The following is a 12,381-nucleotide window of genomic DNA, read 5'->3' as shown; positions in this document are numbered from 1 at the left end:
ATGGATTAAAAAACCAAAGAAAGATAGAGTAATGTTGATTATAAATTAACCAGACTAACAATAATTCCGCCTAATATTATGATTAGCCAGCCTTTCTATATGATAAGATTCACATCTAAAAATGAGCAGTTACATATATCTCTGAGAATAAAAGAGCATATAGAATACCCAAAGGAGATCACTGTAAAATACTTAACTATATAAGCTGCATTAAAATACCTTTGCAATTCAAACATTATTTCACTGCATACTACAGTCATTAATAATCCCACATTATCCCATTCAATAAAGAAATTAATTCAGAATAAATTCTGGTTAACTCGTTCTTTAGATACCATACCTAAATAAATTGATTTGTCAAGATTAACTTCTTCTTTAACAATGACATTACGTAATCCTAATGGTCTTCAGAAAAATTTGATATCTCTTCTAAAACCTTCTTTACTTGCTAACCCATTCTCAGCTCTAACCGCATTACTAATCATTCAGCCACTAAACTCTTTGGTTTCACACTAGTAAACTTAATCAATATAAATCTTGTGAATTTCATTGTATAAGACGTATAGGTGAGGGGGTGAACATCGTAACGCCTCAAAATTTTGACTCTCATATATACACACATATAACTTAACATTTATCAACAACATAATATTATGGACTTTTATTCATACCTTTATGAGTTTCGACTCATCATAAGCAGCATTTTTTCTCAGATATTTGAGTATCGCTTTCAGCATTATCGGAATTAGCCCGATTGGAAAGCATCTCTGTCTAAAATGAAACAAATCACATCAGAATCGAGAGATATCACACTATCACAGGTTCTATAATGGCATGTATTTCTACACTTAACACATACTACATTTAGTTTGAGAGTCGACTAAACCATAACTCTGATACCAATAAATGTAACACCCCTAACTCGTATCCGACGCTAGAATAGGGTTACGGAGCATTACCGGAGTTTACATTTCAAAACTATCAAAAATTTTAAAACATTTTATTCATATCGTCAATCACAGCAAAACCAATCAATAGCATACAAATTGTCCCTTTTACAAGCCCTCGAGGCCCTAAAAACACATTAGAAACAAATCGAGACTAAATAAAAAACATATAGAAATTTCAAGGAAAAGATGAAGATTTACCAACTGCAGGGGTCACATGGCCTTATACTTTTATTAATTTAACAAATTAGTCCTTAGTCGAAAAATTCATTAAAATCACTTAACAAAATACTTTTAAATATAAATCAACATTCCAAATTTATCATCTAACATCAAAAATCACAAGATTCATCAATGGAAACATTCAAAATCTTTAACAGTTTCAAAATCGAAGGTATGGGCTAGCTAGACCTAGTTGCAACGATCCTAAAAACATAAAAATTATTAAAAACGGGACAAAAAATACTCACATACAAGCACAAATAGGGATGGCGAATGAAGCTTCATCCGTGAATTCCTTTTTACTTTGCTATTCGGTTGAAGAAACAAAAATAAAGATGCATATTTTATTTTGTTTCTTTAATTATTAACCTTTATTAATTATTTACTTATTTAACCTTGAAAACTAACCAAAATTTCAATAATGCCAAACCATTATCATCAACTACTAACTCTAATGGTCTAATTTCCATATAAGGACTTCCACTATAAATTTCTATAGCTATTTAATACCTTTAGCTTATAGAACACAACTTTTACACTTTACGCGATTTAGTCCTTTTTGCTTAATTAACTATCGAAATGATAAAATTTTCCAACAAAACTTTAATACCACCTTAATTACACTCCATAAATATTTATAAAAATATTTGCGACTCGGTTTCCCAATACCTCAATTTCTAAAATTACTTGACCTTAGGCTCATACCACTTAAACTTAATAAATCACTTATAAAATAAAAATCATAATATCAAAAACCTTTTTAAAGTCACAATTAACTCATAAATATTAAATATAATATTTAAAAACTTATTTGTTGGATTTGGTGGTCCCGAAACTGTTGTTTCCAACACCACTGAAAAATGGGCTATTACACGACATTTATTAAAGGGAAGAATTATAACGACCCGAAAGTTACAGGTAATAAGAACGTGTATTTTCGGGTCTCCATTTTTGTAAAATAGAAATATTTACAAAGTTAGTTGTGTGGTTAATTAGGTCTTGGTTAGGTGAATTAGCTTGAATTAAGAGTAATTAGGAAAAAAGACTAAATTGCATATAGAGTGAAAGTTAAATTATAGATTAAAGAAAGTTAAAAGGACCAAATAAGAAATTAGGCCAATTACATAAATTAGGCATCATAAGTATATTTATTTATAATAAAACATAAAAGTTAAGTGTATATTATATTATATTATATTATATTATATTATATTATATTATATTATAAAGGAAAAGAAATAGAAAAGAAATAAACATTGAAACGAAACAGAGAAGGAAAGAAAGAAAAGAAAAAGAGAAAGAAAGGAGAAAATGCTAGGGTTTTCAAGGGTTTAAAGTTCAATTGGTTAGACAATTTATTCCATTTTCTTGTAATTTTTATGTTTTTGAAATCTTGGTATTAAACACTACCTAACCTATGTCGAAATTTTAGAAATTATTAAATTTTTAGATGTTGTTCATGTTAAATAATTAGAATATTAGGGACTAAATTGATAGATTTTTTAAGATAGAATTGAAAAAGGATTGAATTGTGGAATAAATTATAAATTTTGAGTATTAGGGACTAAATTATAAAAATTTTGAAATTTAGGGATGTGAGTGAAATTAGAGAGTTGAATTTAGTTTAAAGTGGAAATTGAATGAAAATATAGAATTAATTGTGAAGAAATAAAGTTAGTCTCAGTTTAGGGACTAAATTGGAATTTAGGCTAATGTTGAATAATAATTGAAATATTTTATGTGAAATAGAATTGTATTGTATTGTATTGTATTGATGAATTTTAATTATTTTAATTTCATAGCAAACATTGTGCTGGAAACCTCGACTAAGAAAGGAAAAGATAAAGTCAATGAGGTGTAGCTCGAAAGTTATGGTTTGTATTTCTATAATCCGAATTTAATTATTAATGGTTGTATTTTGATTTAAACGTTTATGGTAGTAATTAAGGTGAGTGTTACCATTTTGATATTGAATTGAATTTATTTGAATATGTGATTAATGTAGAAATTGCATATTGAATTTTTTTGCACTTGAAAAGTGAATTGAAACCCTATTAACTATATCGGGCTGAGTTGGATATAAATGGCATGCCATAGGATTGGAAGAGTTTAGGGATTACTTCGAGAGTCGATGAGACACCAAGTGTCAATCTATTACTTTGGATTAATTCGATGAGGTACTGGGTACCAAATTTACTTCGGTTTAACCGATAAGACACTAGGTGTCAACTTATTACTTTGAATTATCTGATGAGGCACTCGGTGCCAAACTGGTGTGTTTTGGTTGGATTCGTGTATCTGTCCGAGTCCGAGTCGTGTTAATAGGGGCAATTAAATAAAATGCTATTATGATTGGAGCTGAAAAGTATTGAAAGTGAAATGGAAATGAGACAAATGAATTGTGCACTTTATTGTGAAAAGTTATTTGAGATAACAATTGACGAGAAATTGAAAATGTTAAGATTGATTTGTTATGAATTGATTAAATTGAATGACTATTGTTATTATAAGATTAAATGTGCATATTACTTTATTTTACTTTTTAATATTTGGATTATAGAAATACCACTGAGTTCATACTCAGCGTGCAGTTTGTTTTCTGTGCGCAGGTTATGTATTTAAGAGTTGACCGTTGATTCAGCATCCACAACGATCCCGAACTCAAAACTTGGAAATGTATACTTCTTTTTATGTTGGCATTACCTAGGGTGTCTAAATGTTAACTATTTTGTGAAGTGATTGTAAATAAGATTATAAGTTAATGTTGGTTGATTATACATATGTAAATATATGTGTTTATGTAGAGGCTATAACATGGCATGTTTAAGTTAATGTGTAAATGAACAAGATATAGGCAAAAATGGATTGAAATAGACATATTTCCAATTTGGTCTTGAATGGTGTCTTATTGAAATGTTTTGATAACATAATTGAAGTACCTATTAGGGTACATTGGTTAGACATCTAGGTTGATTATTTTGACATGTTTAAAATGTAATTGATTGTGTTTTGGATTGGTTGAATGAATGGTTTTTAAGTTGCTTAGTATCTAAGATTGCAGGGTATTTGCGTCTACATGGCTAGACACACGGGCATATGACTGGACCGTGTGAGACACACGGCTAACACACAGGTGTGTGACTTGGTCGTGTGTCCCCTGCAACCTTAAAATTTCAAAACAGAATGCCCAGGTATTTTCACATGGGCAGAGACACGGACGTGTGTCTCAGCTGTGTATGACACATGGCCTAGTACACGGGCGTATGGCTTGGTTGTGTAACCCAAGTAAGAAAGTTACACGGACATGGAAACTGGCTGGGACACAGACACTGGCCGGGACACGGACATGTGTCCCTATTTCGAATGCGCACATAGCCTAGACACAAGAGCGTACGTCCTCTGTTTCTTTGAAATTTTTTGATGCTTTCAGAAACATTTCCTAAGTACATGGTTTATTCTCGATTTGTTTCTAACACATATTTTGAGTCTCAAGGGCTCATAAAAGGGATAATATGATGAAATTGTTATATTTATACTAAATGATATTAAATGTTCATATTTGATCTAAAAAGTCCAATAAAACTCTATAACCCTATTCCGACGACGGATAAAGGTAGGGTTAGGGCTGTTACAGTTATGCTAGTATGTATGGTGTATATATAATTGAATTGTTGTAATTGTGATACCTTTGATAGGTATTTTGATTAGGTATTTCTTGAGTGAGTTGATGAATTGAATCAATGTTTATTTTGTTGTAAAGTTATATATATTTGTGGTACCAATGAGGGTACATTGGTTTGGCACATATTATGTTGGTTTTGATGTGTTTTTCACCCAGTTAATGTCTTTTTGATTTGGTATTTTAGTTGGTATTTGAGTTTCTTAAGGTCCAAGCAATTTGAAATGGTAAACTTGTGTTTTATGGTTCATTTGAGGCCACACAGCCTAAGACACAAGCAAATGTCTCAGCCGTGTGTGCCCTGTAGGTTCAATGCATACAAGTCAGACTGTTACACGGCCGAACACACGGGCATGTGAGGTCATTTCGAGAGGTACACGACATGGCACATAGGCGTGTGGGCTGGTCATGTGACCCCAAATCAGAAAGTTACACGAGCATGGACACAGGCTGGGACACGGTCGTGTGTCCCTATTTCAAATGTCCACAATGCCTAAGACACGGGCATGTGTCTCAAGCCGTGTAACCTCTATAGTTCAAAATTTTTAACATTTTCCTAAAAATTTCCAAATGTTTCTGATTTAGTCCCGAAATTTTTTCAAAGTGTTTTTAGTGGCTCAATGGCTCGATTAAGGGACATTATAAATGTATTGGAAAGTAATTAAATTATGTTTGCATTGATGTATGAATTGAATGGTTTACTATTCTGTTAGCCCGTTAATGCTCCGTAACCTTGTTTTGGCAACGGATACGAGCTAAGGGTGTTTCATGTATTAACTTTTTTATATTACTTTTTATATAAAAATAAATTTAAAAATATAGTACAACAAATATACTAAAACATCAAAATAAATGTTCCCCAACAAATTGAAAATACATCTAAAAAGTCTTTATACTTAAATAATACTAATATAGTTGCAACTTGAAATCTGGACTAGGATTTTCTGGTAATGATCTAATTATTATATATTTTGTGTTATAAAGATCTTATACAACTATGTGAATAAAAGTTAAATTTCATTTCTATAAACATAGGTTAGCATGGTAAGATATAGTTGGGATGCCACTAAGTTGTAATAGTGTTGTTCATTTCTATTATTTGGTGTTTCAAATGAATTATGTTTGTATCACGTCTATGAGCTTTTTTGGAGTTTTGGTATTATATTGTGTTTTTTGGAGTTTGGATGTAATACCCCTTACCCGTATTCGACGCCGGAACAGGGTACGAGACATTACCAGACTTACCACACAAACAATCAAATAATTCCTAGTCATAACTTTGAGTCCAAATTAAAACCATTCGCATTCAATCATAAAGTCCCTAGCACGAGCCTACGAGGCCCAAAACATGCTTTGAAACTGGCTCGGGACTAAACCGAGAACTCGGGAAAATTTTACGAAACTTAGAAATTTTTTTCCTTAAACAGGGGTCACACGCCCGTGTGGTTTTGGACACGCTCATGTGCGCAAGCCGTGTGGCTACACAAGCTCGTGTCCCTAACCTGTGTAACTCTCTATTTTGCAATGCATGAACAAATTGATGTCACATGGCCAAGTCACACACCCGTGTGCTAGTCCGTGTAGATAATTAAATTTTAACAAAATAAGTGCAGTGCCTGAGGTTGTGTCATCCACGCTGCTGAGACACATGCCCGTGTCTCTGCCCGTGTGCTCAATTCTGAGCATTCTATTTGTCAAAATTAAGGTGCAAGAGACACACGGCCGGAACACATGCCCATGGGGGAGACCGTGTGTCACACACGGCCTAGACACAAGCCCGTGTGTCTACCCGTGTGGACAAAATAAAGGCTATTTACTAAGCCATTTTCCACCCTTATTCACACATACACATACACCAATCCAATGGTACAAACCATGGCATGTTTAGGCAACCAAAACATCCATAATCAAAACTATATCATGTCATTCATTGCCAACACTTAACATATTTACTATAGCATGTTTTACCAAATCAATTCATACCAAACTCACATTCATAAGTGTCAACATGAATACTTCCATCATGCATAATTCTATTTAAATTTCCTAGCACATCAAAGGACTAATCTCATCCATTTCACAACAAATCATTTAACCATAATAAACATATAGCAACCTAGTGCAAAACACATAAACGAAAGGCATTAGCACATACACTTATATAAATGGGCTTACAACCATTTTAGCCAAAATAAGCCAATTACATGGCTAAATACTAAATCACCTTGAACAAATATAAGCTAACACATTTGGCCAAATCAAATGACACATATAACAAAATGACCAAGTCCTTATACATGCCATACTTTCAAAATACAAAGATCATAAATACCCAAAATGAAAGTTTGATAGTGTGATTCGAGTCTCCGACGATCTACGATCCGAGTTAGCTTGGCACAACTATAAAGACATGAAAAATAAACGGAGTAAGCAATATAGCTTAGCAAGCTCTTATGCAAGAAATAAGCTAACCTTACCATACATATAACATTCAAATAATATAACATGATTAAATGTAACTTTTCCATGGTCTCATGATCATAACTTATTCCATCACAATACTTACCTCATATTCATCATTTCAAGCATTTAATAGATATGAGCTTCATGTACGTACCTGTACCATCTCGAGATGAATTTACACGTAATCTCATCTTTGACATACCCGTGAACCACTCGGAATAAAAATATCGGATACTCAGGAAATTTGCACACTAAGTGCCACATATGTAGCCAAAGTTACCCAAGTCTCATATCACATAGTTGCTCACTCTCGAGCTATCAACGGGCCTGCTCACACAAGTTGTCAGTCAAGACGTAGCTATACAGTGCTGCTCACACAAGCTGTCAAGTATCCGCAACATATGCCGGTATACTCAGCCACCGATAGAACGTACAAGACCAGCACCCGGATCACATAATCACATAACACATCATGACCCTAGTGACATGTCACTTGTATCCTACTCTATTTTAAGGTTTAAGCGGGATTTCTTGCTTGTTGATTCCTAGTCGAACTCGTTCGTAGAGTAATATTCATTCACATAATCAAACATACAATTCATGCAATATTAAAGCATTTAAGCACAATTATTCTAAAGCTTATTTTTAACATACGAACTTACCGTGGTACAAAATGGCTAATAGTTCGATTTAGTCCACAACTTTGTTCTTTCCTTGGTCTAGGTCAGAACCTCGTCTTTCTTGATCTATAATACCACATTTAACACATTCAATCACCACATTATTCAATTTAATCCTAAAAACACCTTATGGCAAAAATTACATTTTTACCCCTAACTTTTCAACTTTTTACATTTTAGTCCCTAGGCTCGTAAAGTGATTTTCATTCGATTTCTTCATTACCCAAGCCTAGCCAAATATTATTAGTACTCATATCAGCTTACATTTTTTATTTATTCACCTTTTTTACACATATTTTATAACTTTTACAAATAGGTCCCTATTTGACATTTTCATCAAAAATCACTTGGTAAATGTTGTTTATCTAACACTAAACATGCATTTTCTACCATTAAACATCAAAATACACAAATATTTAACATGGGTAAAATTTTATACTTCATCATTCCTTCAAATTAGTCATTGAAATAGCTAGATTAGGTTAAAACAACTTTAAAAACATAAAAATCATTAAAAACGGGACAAAGATAGACTTACAATCAAGCTTGGAAGCTTGGCCAAAACCCTAGCTATGGAGACTCTTCAATTTTTAGCACAAGGAGGATGAAATTGAGAAGATGACATCTTTTATTCGATTTATTTTGTCTTTATTTACCAAATGACCAAAATGCCCTTCACCTGAAACTTTGAAATTTTATCTAACCATGTCTATTTTTTTCCAACTTAAAGTATAATGGTCTGACCTCCAATTTAAAATTTCATAGCAATTAGACACCTCTAGCTTCTAGAACACACATTTTGCACCTATTGCATTTTAGTCCTATTAGTCAAATTGGACACCCTATTGATAAAATTTCTTAACGAAATTTTCACACAATCATTCAATCAAACTGTAGACCTTAAAGAAATAACAAAAATAATATTTCTACTTTGGATTTGTGGTCCCAAAATTACTGTTCCGATTTGACCCTAAAACGGGTTGTTACATTGGACACTTTTAGTGCAATTGGCGTTTCGTTCAGGTGTTATGTGCCATTCTAATATTTGAAATTTCGTGATTTATATAACCACATTGATTCTTCCAATTGTTGAACATAGGGCATAATTTTGTATAATGAGAAATTAAATTTATTGATGAGTTCAATATCCATTTGTTATACAAATGGCACAATAGACTCTACTTGTATGAAGAGGTACTATTTCTATAGAAAGTTTAATATTTGGACATCTTTTTTATTAGATGCTATATAGAATTTTTATTGAAGAAAAATTTTAAGGATATCACATTCAGATCTACAAATCTATAATACTTATTTAGATATTACTTAATTATGTATAATTTACGGAGAGAACTTATTTGTTCCAACCTATTTTTAGTGTAATTAATTTGTAAACAAATCGTCTCATGCTCAGCTTGTAGCTAAGTTTTCAAGTAGAAAACATTTATGGAGAGAGTGATCTTAGTTAATGTATAGATGTGAGGTTACAAATTGATTAATCAATTGAGCTTTATTCATATATTGTATTGTTGATTGATAATAAATTACTATTAGGACAAGGTTTCATTTGATAGACGTAAAAAAAATTGTGTAACTAATTCGTGTATCCATCTCTAGTTTGACTAACAACTGAAAATAACCATAATGCAGCACAAAATCACCTAGAAATTCAACATACAACAACCAAAAATCAAAGAAGCAAAGTTGGATATAAAAGAAAAGAAAAAGAACCAAAACCCTAAATACTGTTGCCCAAAATAGTGACCTTGTAACTTCCCACCAACTGGACATTTGGACCGTAAGAGTCCTACTAGAAAGGATATAAATAGACTGTTCCCACCATCTTCTTCCATAAGACACTTATGATACTGGTATCCAGTCAAAATAATGTCAGCACATCTAAACACTTACCCTAATACCTAACAACCTTTGCAAGATTATGAGCACCATGTACGAACAACACCACTCAATTTTTATTTTAAAAATGTCCAACATATCGACAATCTATTATGGGTTTCATTATTTGATTATAAGCTACAATGCAATACCTTGATTATCTTCATATAATTCGTATACTACACTAGTTAATTACATAATGTTAGATTCAAATCCAAGTTCACTTGGAAAATATCTTGTTAAATCTAGTCTTACTTTATTAATTTACCCTCGCCTTTTAAAGTATGATACCTAATTACAAATTTAATCAATATTAATATAGTAATTATTAGCTTTCTTTCTGCTATTGACTTCGCCTTTATAAGTGGCAATTAGCTGCCCTGTCCTGTAGGAGATCCCTAAATAAACCAAGAAAAACACAAATTTGTTTTAATTTGTCCTAACTGGTGACAAGTAAATGTGAAATGGAGGCCCTTGAACCTCCTCTAGTTATCTAGCTAATCCCACAATTCACGTTGGATCTCTCATTCTATTCCTCTAGTTTTTTGTTTTTTTTTTTTTTCACACAAAAGAAAAAAGAGGGAAAAATAGAGAGGGAGCAAGAGAGAGAAGAAAATTCTAGCATTCCCTGAGAGAAAACTGCATTGGGAGTTCCCTTTGCATGTCTCTCCTCCTTCGATGGGTTGTGGGGTTTCAAAATTTGACCACGCAGTAGGAGGAGGAGGATGGCGTCAATTAAGCATTGTTCATAAAAAGAGTGACGCTGCTGTGGTTGATAACATCCTATTATCCAAGTCATTGCCTGAAGGTAGGGAAGGAGAAGGCCATGAAAAGGGTCGTGGTATGCATAAAAAGGCGAATTCCGATGAAAAAGGAGGGATGCAAAAGGGAAGGCTTCAAAGTAGTAACAAGGATGAGAGCCTTGAGGACGATGGATATATACCTCAGTCTCTAAGCTTCAGGGTATACTGCATTTCATCTTTGGAGGATGACAACAACCAAGGTAACCCTATGCCACTTTTTATTTACATTCCAATTAAACTATTTGATTGTGTTCGGTTTGTGTTTTGCAATGGATAGGAGATTTGTGTAATCTTTATAATTGCCAATTGAGTTTGGGGATTTTGCTTGAAAGAGACATATATATAGTTTCTTGCTTTAACATCCGTTGAAAAACCAAATACCAAGAGAGGTTTAATGTCATTTTGGTTGTACATGTGATGGTAATGTAGAGAAGATGACGGACAAACAAGAAGGGCACGGTGAAAGTAACAAGGTACCGTATGATAAAAATCAGCAAATACCATCCAATTAAATGTACATATTATGATCAATACTACCCTACCCTGATTTTAATTCTTGTCCAGTAAAAGTACCATGATAATTTCTATAGTAGGACTCAGATTGTATTTTACTTCCCTACTTAAAAAATTAGCAAACTAGTCTTTATATGCTAGATCAAAGATCAAATCGGTCCTCCTATTAAAAATTTCATCCATAAATTGGTCTTTGTACATCAATATAATGTACATGTGGCACACCACATGTCATTGTTTGATTATTCTATTAGACGTATCAGTTTTTAACAATACAAATAGATTAAACTTTTATAAAAAAATAACTAATTTGTCTTTGATCTAATGTACATGTACTAATTTGAGTATTTTCTTAGTAAAGGAGACAAACTGCAATTTAACTTCTTGTACAAGGACTTCTATGGTATTTTTACCATTCTTGTACATGCGTCTACAAACTATAGTTTTCAACATCCTAAACCTATCCCATAGGCATACACCTATTCATTTCCATACTTAATGGAAAACTAGGAATCAATCCATAAACTCTTCTTTGGCATTTGGCAGAGATTTGAATAGCAGCTGCAATACAGTGGTGCTACTGCTATACTGCGACTTTGACTCTCCCCAATTGATCGCAATACCATTCATTACATTCGAAAACACATTCAAAACCTTAACGTAAACCCTCGATAATTGGTTACTAAACTGCATAGTAAAATTTGCATTGTTTACCTAATATTTGACTCGTTTCTACAAGCAGGGATCAAGTACTCGAGTGAGAAGGAGAGCTAAGATAGGAAAAGGAATCAAGACGATTTTAAGAGCATAAGGTGTGCAAATTGCAGGGTTTGGTTTGTTGGTGAGATACTAGAACAACGTTGAAGGCTGCCGTCATGTTATGTATATAGGGCTTCATTTGCCCTTTTTTTTTTTTTTTCATTTACAGATATGTTTTCAGGTCTTGGAGGAACATGATTGTTTCCCTATTCTTTTCTTTGTTGTATCATAAAAGACCATGAAAACTGACATGTGACCTCAGTGTTTTTTTTTTTTTTTTAGTAATTGATCAGATGCAAATTTATATTAATTTATTCACTATAGAGACCCCTTTTATGAATACATAGTCTCAACATCTTTGGTTCCTTCCCTATGGTGGGAAGGATCAGTACCATTGCCACTATATCTAACATGGTTTC

General features: G+C 32.8%; 1 protein-coding gene across 3 annotated transcripts; it reads left to right on the top strand.

Moving 5' to 3' along the window:
• The first annotated feature begins 10,430 nt into the window (after positions 1-10,430).
• On the top strand, positions 10,431-12,053 carry LOC128291679 (uncharacterized). Of its 3 annotated transcripts, none has more exons than XM_053026876.1 (3): positions 10,431-10,890; positions 11,120-11,163; positions 11,946-12,053. In XM_053026876.1, exons 1-3 carry the CDS (start codon positions 10,566-10,568, stop codon positions 12,012-12,014), a joined length of 438 nt encoding a protein of 145 aa, XP_052882836.1. In that variant the 5' UTR covers positions 10,431-10,565; the 3' UTR covers positions 12,015-12,053. The 3 variants fall into 3 exon arrangements, with proteins under 3 accessions (XP_052882836.1, XP_052882838.1, XP_052882837.1); XM_053026878.1 differs by having other exon boundaries at positions 11,125-11,163; positions 11,946-11,988; XM_053026877.1 differs by lacking the exon at positions 11,120-11,163 and having other exon boundaries at positions 10,432-10,890; positions 11,946-11,988.
• The last annotated feature ends 328 nt before the right edge of the window (positions 12,054-12,381 follow it).

This window comes from Gossypium arboreum, chromosome 4 (assembly GCF_025698485.1).
Source record: "Gossypium arboreum isolate Shixiya-1 chromosome 4, ASM2569848v2, whole genome shotgun sequence".
NCBI lineage: Eukaryota > Viridiplantae > Streptophyta > Magnoliopsida > Malvales > Malvaceae > Gossypium > Gossypium arboreum.
Note: the sequence above shows the minus strand (reverse complement) of the source record. Positions and strands in the feature narration are given on the sequence as shown.